Source organism: Cervus elaphus, chromosome 24 (genome assembly GCF_910594005.1).
Source record: "Cervus elaphus chromosome 24, mCerEla1.1, whole genome shotgun sequence".
In the NCBI taxonomy this organism is placed as follows: Eukaryota; Metazoa; Chordata; class Mammalia; order Artiodactyla; family Cervidae; genus Cervus; species Cervus elaphus.
In genome coordinates, this window is record NC_057838.1 from 43,319,263 (window position 1) to 43,338,525 (window position 19,263).

General features: G+C 40.0%; 1 protein-coding gene across 5 annotated transcripts in view; it reads right to left on the bottom strand.

The window, feature by feature from the left end:
- MITF (melanocyte inducing transcription factor) overlaps positions 1 to 19,263 on the bottom strand; it is a 228,130-nt gene that overhangs the window by 105,843 nt on the left and 103,024 nt on the right. The window contains exon 1 of one of the 5 annotated variants that reach the window (XM_043885248.1): positions 534 to 645. The exons of the other annotated variants lie outside the window; for them this stretch is intronic. Within the exon in view, the coding sequence (XP_043741183.1) occupies positions 534 to 589 (56 nt within the window). The 5' untranslated portion in view covers positions 590 to 645. Of the gene's footprint in view, positions 1 to 533; positions 646 to 19,263 lie in introns of those variants that run through there. 5 annotated transcript variants of the gene reach the window in all.

Below are 19,263 nucleotides of genomic sequence, written 5' to 3' on the forward strand. Positions count from 1 at the left end.
ATAAAGAAATGCAAATGAAATGTTTCTTAATGCAAGTATACTACTCCACAGTGTGGGGGAGAGGAGAAAGCAAAAAATCCAAAGTGTCTGCAAGGGGACAATTCTGACCAATGTCACTGAGCACACTCATTTTCCTGAAGAAAACCCTTTTTTAGTCATCGCAAAGCCTGGCTTCAGACTACCTTAGTAATCATAAATCAAGCTCTGTTATCACTCAGATTTTTCCAGCAGTCATTTTTGGGGCATGATTTATTTAAGACCAACATTCCATTTCAAATGAGAAAGCAAGAGCTAATGCACTAGCATTCCAGTCCACCCCCCCCCCACAAATTAGTTGTTATCCTTGTCCCAGTCACCTACCAGAGGTTACAGCTGAAGCCGATTAAAGCCACATCACAGAGTAACAGTCCCAGAATTTTTAACTCCCGATAAAACCTTCCCTTTCTCTGTCCTCCCCTTAAAAACAAAAAATAAAAAAACAAAACTCCTGCCAAGTGGTCCCAGGATTATTTCCAGAATAAAACTTCACTTACAGATAAAAGCTTTCAAAGGAACAAGGCATGAACATCTGAACTCTAAGCGCCTCCATCTTTTTTCCTTTAAGGTGTTCTGCAAGCCCTTGGCGAAGAGTGAAAGTCAAAGTTAGTTCTGGCGCTGGCTGTGTCACTAGGGGTGGCTCCTGATAAGGCCCTGGAAACTCCAATCCAAACACAGCTCCTGCTACAACGGTGCCCAGTGTCTGTCTGCAATAGCAGACCTGTTTAATCCAGTACCTACTGTACCTGCAGGACAAAAAACTGCTGCCTCACCCTGCAACAGGGGCTTCACGAGGACCAAGGCACCACCAGAAACCCAAGCCAGCAGCCAGGCGACACCTGGGATGCTCACTTAGCCCTCTTGAGCACTGGTACGGGTACTGGTGGGGGCTTGCAGGGACTGCGTGTTATTAGAGAACTTGAAGGCAGAGGTAATGTTACATCCCGGCGAATTTCTAACACGGAAAAGAGCCACCGAATCCAGGAGGGCTGTGGGACAGCTCATGTCCCGTCTCCACTGGGGAGACCTCTGGTATCAGCTCATCACACAGCTCTAGCTGCTTTGCATCTGTGCAAAAGCATTTTTGCAACTGGAGGTTGATCACTGAACATGCTTTCCTGCTGACAGGCTCGAGATCTGTGCAGCATTCCTTACCCTCAGACCCCAAGAATATAAGGAGTGCTATCCCTTGCTCAAGTCTTGGTGGAAATCAGACACAAGCTGCTTCTTACCGTGGGCAGTATCTTTTAGGACACCTTTAGCCCATACCTCTGCATATTCTTAAATTGTCACCCAATTAAACTCTGAACTCACTGCAATAATAACAGATACTCTCAAAAGACACTTTAAAATTCTGAAATGACAGTGTCAATAATATCAAATATTGATGTAGCTCCTACAGACTTAGCACATCAAAGATGTCATTCAGATTTATGAAAATGTCTGTTCCTCCCTACACACAATTCAAAGGTCAGAATAAAGACATCTGATATGGACTAGCTGTGTACCCTGGGCAAGTTACTTCACTTCTCTGTGCCTGAGACTGTCTTCAAAGTAAACGGCTGGAAAACAGTGCAATCTCTATAAGCCATACTCAAACTTGAATTTCATGTGATGAAGTGATCTTTCTTTGGTTTCCCCTTAATAATGGGAAATATCCAGCCAGAAGTCTCAGACAAGCTATTCCTGGCCCTTTGTATTCTTTGTTCATTTTTCATTTTTTTCTTTTGTTGAATAAATATTTATGGAACACCTACTATGTCCCAGGCACTTTGCAAAGTCTTGGAGCTTCAAGTCTAATGGGATACATCTTAAATAATCACCCAAGTATTTAATGTAACATGATAAATGTGACAAGGAACTGGGAAAGCTTAATATGTAAGGGTCAGGAGGTTCCCTTAAGCAGGGACCTCTGGGCTTCGATGTGAGTTGGGGGTAGCAGTTATGGGTTATGGGTATGAAGGGGGGGATGGGAGAAGAGTCTTCTAAACAGCAGTAAAACATGTGCAAGAATCCTGAAGTGGGGAGTTAGAAGGAAGCTCTACTGTGGCTGGAGGTCAGACAGCAAGAGGAATCACGGGTATCCATGAGACTGAAGCAGTGGCTACAATCAGACCATCAGGACCTGGGAGACCAGGGAAGAGTCACTGATCTTCTTCCAAGATGAACAGGAAACCATTGAGAGGTTGTAAGCAGGCTCAGATTTGTGTTTTTAAAAAGGTCCCTCTGGCTGCCGTATTGAGAACCACCCAGAGGAGCAACAAGATTAGCGACTGCCATAGTCCTAGTCAGAGGTGACGATACTTCATGGAGGTGAGGGGAGGCGATGTGGGGAAAATGGACAAGAGTGGAGAGAAGTGGATGAAAGCAGGTAGATTACTCGTAATGCTAAAGACCAATACGTAGAAGAAATGTGGGTGGGGTGGGGAAACCAGATCCCTGATGAAAATAATCGTGCTCGTTATTAACAAGTTATTGAGGACTTTCTACATACTGGGTATTGTACTGAGTTCTAGCATTAACAGATGACTAAGATGCTACACTATTCCCCTTACTAACCTACTCCACACCTTGCTTTTCCTGCCTCTGGCACAGTAGAGCATATAAATCAAAAACACAAGTTCTGGTGTCAACTTATTCAGATTCAAATCCCACCACTTACTAATCTGTGACCTTGTGCAAATTTACCAAACTTCCCATGCCCCAGTTTCTTCACCCGAGAAAGGGGAAGTGATAAACGGCTATCCCATAGGTTACTGTTAAAACTGAAGGAAATAATATGTGAATATATGTCATGTGTATGGTACAGTCTAAGGAAGCAAGCTGTACCCTTGCTCTCTGCCCTCCAGCCACAGTGGAACTTCCTTCTTCGACACATTAAGCTCTCAACTAAAAAAGTAGCTCTTACGATTATGATTATGGTTTAAACCGTCTATTCTGGATGCACACTGACTAACCTACAGAACCAATGGAAATTCAACAGAGTGGAGGGAAAAAGTAGAGAAATTTGAAGATCAAAAAAAACAGAGAGGTTAGGAAATTACCATATCAGAACCTTTAAGTGATGATTTTTTTTTTTTTTTAAAGACCAAGCTGGACTATCTCCCACCTTGGACACTATTTGAAGGCTGAATTAAGTTACACGGTTCCCGGTAAGTTTTAGAAATGAAACCCTGATTTATTACATGCTTACACACAGGGAAAATTTGTACCCTCCGCAGGCTCTCAAATGTTGATCATGAAACCAATGGAATCAATTCCAGCCATTCCAACAGGGACAGCGCGCGGTGCCAAATTCTCCCCTGGCAGGTTCTGCCAATGACATCGCCTGATATTTTGTCCTGGACAATCTACCAACCCAAGGAGGCTATCCATTGACTGTTTACATAGTTTTTAAGTAAAATTACTTTCAAGGGGCATGTGTTCAACTTATTCATGGTACCTTCAGAAATATCTATGTCACGCAAATGTTCTTGGGGGATCTCTCTGAGCATAGCAATGAAATACCCACCAGCAAATGGAATAAAGCTTGACATACACCTCTGATAGAAGCTATAAAATTCATGAAACATTACATACATTTCCATAATCCTGTCCCTCAAGTAGTCACACAATCATTTAACAAATGCCTTCTTAGTGGCAAGAACCAGGTCTGTTCGGTTTACTGTTGTATCCCTAGAACCTAGCAGAATATACAGTCCACAACTGATGTTCAATAAATACATTGACAATGAATTAATCTATAATGTGTAAGCAACTCTCTTGTTCATAATTGTACTATTCAGACATATATCCTAAGTGCATATACACATATAAATGTATATGTAAGCATACACACAGACACATAAATGCATATATACACGCAAACCCTAAAATTTAAATACAAAATATGAACTGGTAGAGACAAAGGAAAAATAATACTTTTAACATGAAACACTGAGTGTAGAATAAAAATATCACCTATACTCCAATATAATTCAAATCTTAACTGCTATTCCTTGCCCTAAATTCCAGCAAATCAACTAGAGTCATCAGAATTCTTACTGACCTTTTCCAAAGACAACTGTAACAAAAATGGAACTTAAAACTATCAAACATCCAAGTGACAGCCATTTTTTTTTAAACTAACTTTGGGCCTCAATCTTTTTGGAAGGAAAAACTCAATCACTATGTTGAACGAGTTAGAGAAGAGATAAGAGGTTTTACTTGTTATCCTGTCCAAAACTCAGCTGAAGAAAAGTAGAACCACTCTTTTAACACAGTTAGAATCCTTCTTATTTTATTTGGATATCAAATGTTTTATTTCCCCCAAAGCACATCATTGTCTTACATCTTTCCTTCTGACAGCTATAGCTTTCTTCAATAAACTACTTCTCATCATCCTAACAATAATTAACAGCTGAAGACGTAATACGTGCCAACCACTATATTGACTCATGAACTACCTGCTACATACAATTTAGGAAGCATCTACCCATAATGTTTCATTATGATACCAGCCAACGGTTCACCAACCTGCATTTCTATCAGAAAGACCTAGGGACCATTCTCCCCCCACCATCCCTTTAAAATCAACTCAGAAGCATTAAAAAATACAAATGTCAAGGATCTTCCCCCAAATAAATGACTGAATGGGACTTTCCAAAGCATTGTTTCAAATTCCAATCTTTTAAAAAGATTCTCATAAAAGACTAATATGAAGTCAGGCCTGGGAACCACTACTATATACCATATTTCAACATACATAATTATATATAATATGTTCTATGAAAATTATCTCTGCAAGAGTGACAGGAAAATATCCAAGATTCTCAAGTTCCCTTTATCTGTTGAAATAAGAAGTGTTTACTTGTATAGTCTGATGTTGTAGCCGCTTGGAATTATTATACAATTGATATGCTTTGAATGTTAAGTGAAAGTCTTATTATGAGGTAATTAACAAGTATCGTGAAAGTGGCTGCAAAACTCAAAAACTTCTATCCAGAGTAACAAACACATCTGGCTCTTTCCCCACATGCCATCGTGCTCACATTTTGGAAAGTCAGATGTCACCAAAAGGCCCTTAGACTCAAACATTCACTGATGTGCCCAGCATTTGAGAGATGTTTCTCAGTGCTGTGGGGAAGATAAAGAAGACGTGAGAGCTTCTGCTTCTCTGGGGCTCCCCCCAGGGAAACTCCAAACTCACGTACACAGGCCCATGGTTAAGAGTGAGGAGTGGGGGACAGACAGAATGGCAGTTCCTCTCCACCTTTCAGGTGCGGTCTCATGGGTTTTGTGCTTCTTCCCCAGGGAGGGCTTCCTCCCCCAGCCCATCCTACCTAAAGAAGGAACATCCACTTCTGCTTCTTACTCTCTCAGCAAATGCTTCTTTTTTTGTAGCACTTAATCCAACTCCTAATCATCTGTTTTGTTTGTTTGTTTGTCTTTTATCCTGGAGGGCAAGGTCCTTCATGTGTATTGCATTCTTGGTGCCTGGCATATAATAACTGCTCAAAAAACTTTTCTTCAGTGAACGATGGATGAATGGATGAGTGGAAGGAAAGATGAACAGATGGAGGAGTGACAACATAAAAAAATATCAGGTAAGGAAGGAGCTATGAAATATAATTTTGATGACAGCATTTAATTAATTAGGAAGTCAACAGGCAGTAGTGGGGCTCAAGATTGTAAATTTTTCATTTGGAAGCTTTCAGTTGCTGAACACAACTCATTTTCATGGGTAAAGTACGAGGATACAAAGCTAAAGGAACTGGCAACCCAGTAGTTCTAATTTGAAAATACTCACAGCAGGACTGAAGGAAATTTTTAATGACTATGTAGCTGCAGAAATAAGTGTTCAGTACCACTCAATCACATTTATCTCTTTCATTCTGTTTTTTTTTTTTTTTTCCTACTACCAAGAACATAATCTCCCTATAACAATGATGGGACAGCATCTTCTGGAAGACTGCTCATTGTACCCAGCTCACAAAGAAGCCCTTTAAGGGTGAAAAGGAAAATGCAGACAAGACCAAGATGACCCCAGGTAAATTTAATCTAGGATCCTGTTGACATTACCAAAGAACTCTTTAGATTTAGAGGAAAAAAATAATGCTTTTTAAAACTATTTAGAAAACTCTGTCCTGAGAATACAAATATAATCTACAAAAAGAGGCATTTCAAATGCTGGCTGAAGTAAATTTTTAAGCAATTAATGAAGGGAGAAATACATGAAATAATAGTTGGTCTTTCATAAATAATCAATACAAGAGATTAGTTCCTTACCTTGAACTCTCCGATATTATCTGTTAGACTTCACTTCAAAAGAAATACTTGCTCTCCATTAAAGGCGATTCAGAGACTGTTTCTTTGCTATCTATCAATGGCAGTGGGGTATTTGCAATAAGCAGAACATAATCCACAAAAAAAGCCAAGTTCACGAGGCAACACAAACTTGAGGAAGGAAACATGGATGGAGATTATGCTGCTTTGATGGCATTTTCTCAAAAAAGAAATTTAGTAAAAATGCAATTACTTTCCTTATCAAGGTAAATAAATAGAAAAAGATAAGGCTGTTGCCATGGAGGCAGGGGTGCAAAGTTATTCACACTAAGACTTTATAATAAGTCAAATCTTCCACTTCAGGACTTTAAAATCACAATGTTTTCCTCTCAATTCAGTGGTGAATTCCTAACTTATTTAAAAATGAAAATACAGATTTCTCTTTCACTGTAGTAACTTTTTTCTTTAATTAAGTAATTAAACTGAATATCAAAGAATCACATAGAGTCTCTGCTATCCTAATGGTGTTGAGGATGGAAACAGGAGGGTGCAACCCTGTGGTCATCATGAAAGACATCAGTTTCATTCTTCTTCCAAGAGTCAAGATATTAAAATATTTTAAAACAACACAAATTCAGCTATGACAAGTGGCCTCCACACACCCCCTGTGCTGAGGTCCTGGCTACTAAGGCAGGTGAGTCCACCCTTCCCCAGATTCTCACTCGGCATCAACAACTGAAAGAACCACCTGATCCTTTATGGCTCAAGGGGAACTGGAAAAGCGATGAAGATGGAGAAGAGGCAGGCACTTTGCAAATTAGCCTTTCTGTTCCATTCACGCAGGTTTCATACTTGTATTATAAAAACTGAACTCAAGATAGAGATAGATTTTCTCATGGACAATTACAACACTGTGGTGGAAGGCGGTATGAAAGTGCACCAGGCGTGATAAATCTCATCTGTACAACGTGTGGTAAGAATCCAGGGCAGGGGCGTTAGCCTGTGAGGGGTCCACTATTTCATAAATAAGTGAATAGTTGTTTAAGTCTCTCTTACTAACGATATAAACTTGGCATCATCTTTCAGCTGGAGACAGCATTGTGTGGTGGTGTACTGTAGACACACACACACCCCAGGCACTGTGTTCACCTCGTAGCTTTACCCTGGGCAACTCACTTCGTTTCTGAGTCTTGAAATCTGCATCTGTAAAATGGAGATCTCTATTACATCACCTATTTAGTAGGGTATGTGACTAAATGAAGTAAGGTATGAAAAGTACCTAGCCAGTGCCTGCAAAAAAATCACACTCAATCAATATTATGCAAGGGAAAAGGACATTTTCAGAATACTAGGGCATGAGAAGTGAGTCCGTGGAGCCTCAAAGAACATCAACTTGTAGGACAAATCAAAGTTATTATTAAGAGACAAAAGTGAAAGGGCGCCCCTGGCGGTTCAGTGGTAGAGAATCTGCCTGCCAATGTAGGAGACACAGGTTCGATCCCTAGACTGGGAAGATCCCACATGCCATGAAGCCAACTAAGCTTGTACCCCACAACTACTGAGGCTGTGCTCTAGAGGCCAGGAGCTGCGACTACTGAGCCCATCTGCCCTAGGGCCCGATCTCCACAACAAGATAAGTCACCACAACGAGAAGCCTGCACACTGCAACAAAGAATAGCCCCTCTCTTCACAACTAGAGAAAAGTCCGTGCAGCAACAAAGACCCAGCGAAGCCAAACGTAAATAAATCATTTATTAAAAAGAGACAAAAGTGAAAATGTTTTTGAAACATGGTATTTGAAGATGATGTGCAGATTGAAAACACATGTAAGCTCAGAAAAGGTCCAGAGATATTTGTGGATAACATATTCATTCATAATGAAAAACTAAAAACTAAGATGCTGATGGGGATCTGAAACTTATTCTGACAGTGTACAGTTATTGATGCCTTTTAATAGTTGTCTTAGCTACAGACAAAACTGCTAGCCCAGGAAACCTTCAGTTCTGACAATGTGGCAAATACTTTTTTAATTTGTATTTTAACTTTATAAACATATTCGTAAGTCAGGAAGGAAATAACATACCTAAATAAGCAAAATATAACAAATCAAACTTCTGTATCCAAAAGAAAGATCTCCATAGGTTAAATTTATGTCAACATTCAAAATTTCCCAAACTTCCAAAGCATCTCAATACTTACCCTTACACTAATGACATCCTGTTTCAGTTATGCTGAACAAATAGGATTTGAAATGGGAAAAATAATATTTGCACAGGAATCCTTCCTGTTTGTTGATTAAATCTAATCAATCACAATAAACTCGATACGCAACAACAATCTGCATCTAATTTACACTCTAAGGAGTCTTGCCTATAATCAAAGAGTATATTTATGTTGATAGTAAAATGTTAAAATAACCAATATTTTAAATTAATAGCCTGTGTAATTTCAAGTAATACTGCTATGTAGTAATACAAAGGAAAAAAGACATCTTTGCTTGACAAAATTAAGTTATATGTCCTTAAAAAAAAATAGTGCCTATCAGAACTATCTAATTCTCGCTTTGACATTTACCATGTACTTATTACCTGCCAGGTATTACAGATGAGGCCGGTGAAGGAGATTCAGAGAATCACCACCACTTTCAATCAAGCTTATTAATAAGCTCCTCATATCAAGTAACACTGGTTTATTTTTAAAAGATAAGGATATAACATTGTAAAGCAATTATACTCCAATAATAAAATTTTTTAAATTTCAGAACAAAGGAAAAACATGCACATGGGCAAAATCATGAATAAAAGTTAGAAAAATCAAAAAATTCTTATTAAAATTCATTCATTCAACAAATCTTTACTGAGCACCTACTTGTCCCAAGCACTACTGAATAGGCTTGAGATACATTAGTGATACACCATGGTCCTTAGATTATGAAGTCAGAAATGTTTTGGAGTAATTCTGAATGCTCAAATCTTTTACTAATTTAAATAGGTAATTTGGAAATTGCATGAATTTACCATCTTAAAGCACCATCCACAATGACATTTCCATTAACAAAAACATTTGCTTTCTAATACTAGATCAAGGATCAGTGCATTTTCATTTCCTAGTGTGCCAGGCAGAAAATTTGAAAAATCTGAAAAAATCATGAGATCATATCTCTGCCTCTTTTTTAAAAAAAGAGAGAGGGGAAGAGAGAAGGTAGAGAATTCATCATATCATCACACTGATAACTGTACCTTTTATTTGCATCTCTTACGTCATGTTTATTTAAATGAAGAAACAGAGGGAAATGGAGTAAGATCAGTAACTTGCTCAGAATCAAGAGGTTGATGAACTGCAGATTCAGGGTCTGAAAACTCCAGAGCCCACATGCTTCTCACTATGCTTCTCTGCTCTAAGTTTCTGTGAGCCACTCAACAATCACAAAAGCAAACTAATTCTAAAATTAGAACCTTGCAACCTGGAGTTGCCTCTTTAGTTGCCTGTTCCCTACACCCTACACTGGTGTCTGAATTCCAAGTTCATTCTGTTTAGTTCCCTCTTCATTCTTTAGCCAGGAACAATTCCAGACCCAATGAAGGAACCCAATAACTAGTTGTCAATGGGTTAAATGAATAATGAATTGACCATGGTGCATTTTCTGATCACTTCCGACTATGATCTACCTTTAAAAAAAACACAAGCAGGAAATGAAGAAGGCTTCCCTGAATATTTACACCAAGCGTGAGTTAAAATAATAGCATTCACTAGAAACAGAAAAGAAACACACACTGCTTGTCCTCAATTAACTTAAACTAGTTGGGAAAGAAAGTGAGAAAATATGAATATCAGTACAATTTCTTCTTGTTAATAGGAGAAGTATAGAAGTGTTCAGAAAAGAAAGAATTATTGAAGAAGGGTTTTGAGGGGGAGACAAGCTTTGGACTTTGGGGGAGCATGACAAACTCCTCTGGAAAAGATGGCAAATTGTGAGCAAAGTTTCTCAACGTGTGGGATACAGGATGATCTCAAATGGAGACACAAAGACTCCACATTAAATGACCATGGAATTACCCAGAGAGAAAGGCCCTTTCAAATTTCTTTTCATCCCACGAAAAGTGTCTGTTTGACGCTAACATGTCTTCAATCTTGCAATACTTGCCCTTTTTAACAAAAACAGTTCAGATTTCAGACTCAGGCCCTTCTTGACAACACATCCAGTAAGGATCTAACTGTTTTCTTCCAATTTCATTATATTTATTTTACACATGCATCCATCTGTCATTGCCATTTATTACGGCATTTCCTTTCAATATGTATTTTTAATTTATTTAAGCCATCATATGGAATGTGGGGGCAAAGGTCATGAAGTTAGGATGAGTATGGCTCAAATTTGGGAACCCTGATTAAGAGAAATGAAGAATGTGCCAGAACCCTTCCGTGGAAACCAGATCAAACACAGCCCACAAATAGTGGCTACTCTATTGCAGTGAGAAGCAAACAGCTACAAAGAATTCCAGTCTGATAAAGAAAATCATGTAGGGCTCTGAAATCACAGTACATGGGCCTGGCCCTCATCGCTTCCTAACTGTGGAAAAAGAACATAACTGACAGATAGGATTCCATACAGGAAAACCAGGGGCCAGGCCAAGGAGGACTGAGAATATTACAATGGAAGTGGACAAGCCACAATTGTTGATAGTGCCTGTAAACAAGACCTCCATCCAGAAAAAGAAAAGGCAAGGCTATTAGAACAAAATGTCAGGCATGCTGGCTGTTGATGCTTCGATATATTACGACCTCTCCTCTTCACACTGTGAAGGTCACTTTTGCCTGCATTATCTCCTGGGGCACAAATATAGCTTATAGTCCATCTTTGTTTTAGTTTAACTTTTTAATCTAATTTCATCATGAAGTACCAAAGGAGATCCCCAGAATGGAGTTGTTGGTTTTATTTTTTTTTCCCCCCTCTAGCTGTATAATACTTTCATACACTAGATGGAGCCAACTTTATAATGCTTTGGGATTCACACACAGGTTTGTGCTGGACATGAAAAAATATTGACGCACGCATATGGAATCTAGAAAGATGGTATTGATGAGCATACTTGTGGGGCAGCAATGGAAATGCAGACATAGAGAATGGACTTGTGGACACAGTGGGGGAAGGAGACGGTGGGACGAATTGACTGTAGCATGGAAGCACATATATTATCATATGTAAAATAGATAGCGAGTGGGAATTTGCTGTGTGACAGAAGGCGCTCCCCCCAGTGTTCTGTGACAACCTAGAGGGGTGGGACGGGCAGGGAGGGGGCAAGGAGGTTCAGGAGGGAGGGGACACATGTACACCTGTGGCTGAGTCATGTCGATGTATGGCAGAAACCAACACAATATTGTGAAGTCACTATCCTCCAATTAAACAAAATTAAAAAAAAAGAAGGCATGGAAGAACCATGTACCACCTAAATATATTTAAAATTTTGAAGATCAAAGTTTTAAAGATCAAAAGGTCCCATGATTTTACCACTCTGCCTATCTCCTGTAACTCTTAAGCCCAAACAAATATCAAACTATTAACAAAGCTGTAAAACTATGTCCGCAATATGATCATCTTATAGTTCACCCGCACTTTTAATTTTGGTTTACTAACAAGTATTTATTATAGTTTTTTAAACTGATTTCCAAAAAAAAAAAATTTGTTTTTTTCTTTGCTTTGGGAGAAATGGAAGCAATTTATAAATGCAGTAAGCATGACTCATCAGACCCATAAAGTCAACCTCTAAGATAGCAGGGGTAAGAGCTGGGGGCGGCGAGTAGACAGATACTACTTCTAGGCTGTCACAGTCCCTGGGCACAGAGAAAGCACCCGTGGGCGGGAGGTCGAACGGCCAAGGCACTTGTAAGAGGAAATGGCTGATCTCCAGGACCAGGGAAGGTCCCCTGCCAACAGACTAGAATATTCCTCTATCGAACCTGGAGCCAGGATGGGGCCACAGGCAAGTAAGAGGAAGGTTACAGTGATGATCCTCACCCGTCAGTCATGGAAATAACTCAATGCCTTTGCACTGAATCCTAATCCTTTAAAATCGTGGCTCTCCAACGAGACCTTTTTGTCCCCAGGGGACATCTGACAATGTCTGGAGACACTTTCGGTAGTCACAAATGGGGGCCCAGGGACTTCCTTGGTGGTCCAGTGGTTAGGACATTGCCTTCCAAGTGCAGGGGGGCAGGGGTTCCATGCTTAGTTGGGAGTTAAGATCCCACGTCTCCTGGCCAAAAAAACTAAAACATAAACAATACTGTAACAAATTCAATAAAGATTTTTTGAAAACTAGGGTGCCGGGTGCTATTAGCATCTAGCACGTAGAGACCAGGGATGCTATTAAACACCTTACAGGGTCCCACACAGCCCCCATGATGGAGACAATCCAGCCCTCAATGTTCAATAGTGCCGAGGCCGAGGAACTATTTTAAAGTAAGCAGCTCTGCCAGACGGGAGACAAAGGAGCTCCAACTCGTAAACGTTAAATAAATACACCAAAATTTCAGGGTGTTTACCAGACAGCTTTTAAAGCCAGTAGGGCAGAGTACACTGACACAGTGGACTTACACTTCAGACACTCCTTGGGCAGCCCGTCTGGGGTCAGAACGCCACCCAACCCCAGTCCCCCGAAAACCACCTACTGTTCTATTCCCAAAGTTTTGTCTTTTCCAGAGTGCCAAATAAATGGGACCATTTAAAACATAGACTTTTGAGTCTGACTTCTTCCCCTTAACAAGTATATTTGAGTTCAGTCCATGCTGGGGCAGGTACTGGTATCTATTTGCACGTTAATATTCCACTATATGGATGAACCACGGCTTACGTGTCCTTTAACTGGTGAAAGGACATTTGGGCCGTCTCCAGTTTTTGGTGATTGTGAATAAAGTTACCATACTTTTTAAGACTTTTTTTTTATAGAGTACTTGCAGATAACTCACTGAAGGTCATACAGTTACCAGAGATGTAAAGAAAAGGTATACATTCAAAAAAAAAAAAAAAGAAACTATGGGAAGATAGGAGTCAAGAATTTTTCCCCTCATGTCAATGCACCCAGCTCACAATACATTTTCTGTAAATAGATTTCACAAACTACTTTCTCTATATTTAGTGACCATTAATGGGCCAACTAAAGCACTTTTCTAAAGGCTGCTTTTTGCCACCATGACCCTATGGCCACACTACTATAAATAACACGTATGCCGTGATCTGTATACAGGTACTCATCGGTGCTATGCGTAGACTAATGACTATGCCCTGCTGGTCTCTGCCTTTCATCTGACCTACTGGACTTACCTGAGACGCACAGAGGGGACAGTAAGTGACAGGTCTGGCACTCGGGGGTTCCAGGAACATGCAAGGAAAAAGGCTACTGCAACAATTATGCAGAAGGGTGGCTACAGCTGCACTTTTTTCTGTTGATTTAAACACAAAGAAGCATATGTCCAAATCCTCGGGGGGCAGAGTGCCCACATCACAAATTTCCATTAGCTGGCACTTCATGAACCTAAGACACTACACAGCCAGGGTTGAGGCCAGGGTGAAAGGAAATGCCCAAGAGCAACATTTCAGGGAGGTCTCTGAGCTGAACCTGTCACCTTGACTAGAGAAAGCATGCTGGTTTTAAGCTCTGAAAACTCAGTGTCACGATAAATATTTTTGTAATATCACCATGATAGTAACTACAAAAATCAAGAGAAACTCATCCTCTAGCCCATTTCAAAAGTGCTTCAGTTATAATAGTAATAGCAGCTAATTATAGGTAGTATGCAAAGTACCCTTATGCTAAGCATTTTACACACCACACCTTGAGGTATTCCTCAATAACAACCCTCTAACAGCAACACGATTATAATGTCCCTTTTACCAATGAGAAGAGCAAGGTTTAGAGGGGACTGTATCACTGGCTAGACTGTTTGCAGAGGAAAAATTCAATCCAAGGCACAGTCTGACTCTAGGTCCTCTGTTCTTAACCTCCAGGCCATACCCCCCTGGTCCTACTTTTAGAGACATTCATTTATCCAGGTACTTGGGGGAAAAAAAAGTATCATTATAGCCATCCAAAGAAATAAATACAAATAAGATATGCTCCTCCCCTCTAGGTGCTCATTACTTGGAGGAGGACAGATAATCCTATAAATAGTATCTTAAACTTTTTGGTCAAATACTTCTCAGAGACTCATATGAAAACTATGGACTGTCTCAAGAAAAAACATTCACATAGGCACAGACACAAAACTGAACGCTGGGGGTCTAGGAATCCCTGGAATACTTAAGTAGCTGACTACTAGCTGCAAAGTGTTTTGATTAAGAGAGGAACAAAATATTATATGAGAACTCAGAGAAGAAAGCTCAGGATATGGAAGTCCAGAAGATAAAGAATTCACTAGGAAAGGAAGGATGGAAGGGGGACTTCAGTGAAGAGGTGCATACATCAGAAGGCTGGTGGCAGAAAAAAGACCTAAAAAGGAAAGAGGAAGAAAGCAAGGAAATAAGTAGCAGATTGCTAAAATATTCCAGGTAAGAGTTTCCTATTTCTAGGAAGGATGTGGTGAGAATGAGCTACCCGACCAGGCTCTGGGGTCAGAAAGAACTGGGTTCACATCTGAGAGAGAGGGAGAGAGGGAGGGAGAGAGAGAGAGAGAGGGAGAGAGAGTGAGTGTGTGTGTGTGTGTGTGTGCGCGCGCGCGCACGCACAATGGAATACTACTCAGCCATAAAAAAGAGATGAAATCTTGCCATTATCAACAACATGGATGGATCTTGAGGATATTATGCTAAATAAAATAAGACAAATGGAAAAAGACAAATACCATAAGATTTCACTCACGTGTGAAATTTTTTCTAACATGAACAAACCAAATCAAACAAAGGTATACATACAGAGAACAGAGTAGTGTTTATGAGAGAAAAATGGGGTACAGGGGGAGGCACAATGGGTAAAGGGGCCAACAGTATAGTGACAGATGGAAACTAAACATTTGGTGGTGAGCACACTGCAGTGTATACAGAAGCTGAAATACAACACTGTATATATGAAAGTTATGGTATAGACTAGTAAAAATATACAAATACAGGTGGACCTCAGCAATACTATGGGTTCAGTTTCAAACAACCGCAATTAGGCAAATATCACAATAAAGCAAGCTACCTGAATTTTCTGGTTTCCCAGTGCATACCAAAGTTATGTTTACACTATGCTAGTCTATTAAGTGTGCAATAGTATTATATCTAAAAATATATATACAAACCTCAATTTAAAATTTTTTTTTTGTTAAACAATGCTAGCCACCACCTGAACCTTCAGTGAGTCATAATCTTTTGGCAATAGTAACATCAAAGATCACCATAATGAGCATAAAAATAGTGAAAAGGTTCAAATATTGCAAGAAATATCAAGTGTGACATAGACACAAAGTGAGAAAATGCTACTGGGAAAATAGTGCTGATAGACTTCTGTGATGAAGGGTTGCTGCAAGCCTTCAGTTTATTAAAAAAAATACATGTATATATATATATATATATATATATATATATATATATATATATCTGCAAAGTGCAATAAATAGAAGTACAAGAAAACAAAGTCTGCCTATCAAGTCCCCTGCAATGAGAAAGAAAGAAAGAGGGAGGGAGGGGGAAAGGGAGGGAAGGAGAGAGGGAAGGAGGAAGAGGAGAGAGAGGAAGGAAGGAAAGAACTGAGTCAAAATCAAGGTCTGCCCTCTCTCATTAGCTGTACAGCCAGGGGATAATCGAACCCCTCCAAGCCTCAGTTTTTTTGTCTGTAAAATGGAGACAAGAAGCGCCCCAGCCTCACAGGTGTTGTAAGACAATCCAGGGAACAATGCGCCTTGTGTACTTGACACAATGAACATGGGTGAGCATTCAATACAGTGTAGCCTTTATTATTACCAGCATCATCACTGCCATTTTCGCCCTGGCCTGATGCAAACATAGACTCCCACAGAGAACTCCTCCAAAAAAGTGTCAGAAATGAACTCCCTGATTCATGTTTGGGACAATCTGCTACATTCTTAAGACACATGAAGCACTGCAGAAGAATTTCTACCCAAATAAAGCCCCAGTGCAAAAAGTCACTGGTAAAACACTGTCCGTATAAACTCCTTATACACTTATACTCAATTACTCATTCTCATTAATCACATAAATATGTGAGAAGCACACTATAGAGTAGGGGGAAAACAAATTATGACAACTGTTGGGATAAATGGGGGGAGGGGGTTGTTTTGGTTTTTAATATCACCAGTGTTAGCTTTTTTCTTAGGTGAGAACAGAGATTATTACAGCTACACACAGACATTACATACTATTGTCAATACTATCATGTCCATAACAAGAATATGAAGACATAAATTCTTGCAAAGCCTTTCTGCACAGTTCACCGGTATCACCATTCCTGGCATGGCATTACTGTATAGAAAAGGAAAATGGTACAAAAAATTATACCCTACTCTTCCTAATCAATGTGTTTTCAGTAATATTTTATTTTAGATTCTTCACACATAGAGGAGCTAACGTAAAAGCAATACACTGGAACCCATCCATGAATGCTCGAGGAACTGTGTGGAGAGTATTTTGTTTTGATTCCTCAGCCATGGTAATAGACAGAACATTTATTAAACCCTTGCACTTAAAAATGTTCCACAGCCAGCCAATATTTGCCAGAATGATATTGCCATACAGTCAGCACTGGAAAAATAAAGTCATGAGAAAACACAACCATTCTCCTCTTCCCCAGAAAGCTGGCCAGGATATCTGCTTCCCCTTGCCATCAAGGCTGACACCTGCTACAAAAATCACAACGTTCCCCTCACTTGAAAGCACACGTGCACAGGAAATCAAAACAGAGGGGTTTCAGTGGTCCTTCCCAAACTCAACAGATGGTTAGAAACTCACCAAGCTTCCTTCCACCTTTAAATTTGTTCTCCTTCAAAAGCACAGTAATAAATCATCTCACACCATTGAAAATGGAAATAAGCAGTAGAAAACCTAACTGTCCTAGAATAATACTAAAGTAGAAGAGTTTGCTCAAGAATTGGGGACAGAAGGGAGGAATCGAGGCTGACAAGAGGACAGTGTTGCTAGCACATCATTAAATATGAATGTGATAGCGAGAGCTGATAGGCTATGAAGCAAGAGGAATGTAACCGTCACACTTAGAAATTGCCCACATCTTAGTGGAATAAAACAAGGATTCATGTTAGGAAGGGGTTTCTACATGGCTTTCAGAAAACCTGATCAATCTTCCAGAAACTGCATGAACGCAGTCTCTGAGGCATACACAAACTAGACAAGTGCATGTTACAAAGCAGACCCTTCTCTCCATCTGAAACCTGTCAGATATGAAGCTTCTAATAGCATTAAAAGTCATCAGTTACTGATGCCAATATAGTGGAACTGAATTCTTTTCTACCTTTGTTTCTGTATCTGCTAGCTATTCTTCCCTATAAGCGACACAGTCTGTGAGGAAGTACACAAGCCCTGGACTCACACTACTTGTATCTGCCACTAGCTCTAAGCCTCCATTTCCCAACTGCAAATGAAGAATGTAAGTAAATGAGTTGAAGCAAGTAAGACATTAATGCTCAGTCTGATCCTGACACTGCTGTGGGTCTTTCTCAGGAAGAAAGCAGGCAGAATGCAGTGTGACTCCAACATTGCTTTATCAAAGAAGTGAAAATGTATGCCGGCTTTGATTTTATTCACTCTTTAACAAATGTTCATTAAGGTCCTACTATAAGCCCACAGGGACTCTGCTAGGAGTCAGAACATACCAATGAATAGTAACAGATGCAACAAACAAAGACACAGTTCAGGCCCCTTTCCTCCGTCATATATATTCCTCCGTGGTACTCTGTAGATGCAGCTTGCTGAGCATAAAAAGTGTGGAGTCACCATTAAAGAGAAACTCTCAGCACATATGCTTCAGAGCTGCTCATGTTCATTGTCATTAATATGTAAGCCTGCGACATACACTTAGCTAAGACTATGCTTTTGAGATCCTTCAAATCCTTCTATAATGACTATGTGTCCATCTGTTAACTGCATATATATTTACTCAACAGTTACCAAGAGTCAAAGACCAGACCTGACCTTGGGGAGAGACTAATGAGGAAGCCACGGTCCTTCTTAAATGTGGAAACTTGCATTTTAATGTGATTTTTTCTATTGAAGTGTAGCTGATGTACAATACTGGTATTAGTTTCAGGTGTACGGCATAGCAATTCATTGTGTGTGTGTGTAAGGATGAGATTCCATTTCTGCGTATATTTCCTGTGCTATGCAGTAAATCCTTGTTGCTTATTTATTTTACATACAGTAGTCTGTGTCTGTGAACCTCATATAGAGTCTTGCATTTTAGAGATGAGTGCACAGATGTGGTCCAGAGGGTAAATGCAACTGACCCTAATTCATACCATTAGGAAGCGCAGCACTGAAGCAAAAACCATGCCTAACACCAAACGCAGGTGTGCCCCTCCTCAGGGACCTTACTCTCACTGCTATCCCCAGGGTCTACAAGGTCTTTCCCAGACAGCCATATGGCTCACTCCTCAGCGAGTGAACTCACCTCTTGATTCAAAAGGGAGCTCAGAATCCAGCTCTAGCCTATGAGCCCCAAATGAAACAGGAACTCTTCCTGGCTTTCTTCTTCACAGCACTTACCACCACCCCTAACAGGACATAAACTCCAGTAGGTATGTATCTGCGCCCCTTTCATTCACTGCTCTATGCCTAGCATAGGAACATCACCTGGCACACAGTAGGTGCTCAATAAATGCGTTGGGTGCACAAACACAGCGATCTTTTGAACTACACTTTTAGGCACACCCATACCATTCCTGCTGAGGAAGTCGGCAATTCTGAGACTGGGGAGAAGACAGACAGTGGTCAAAAGTCAATTCACGAAACATGAATGC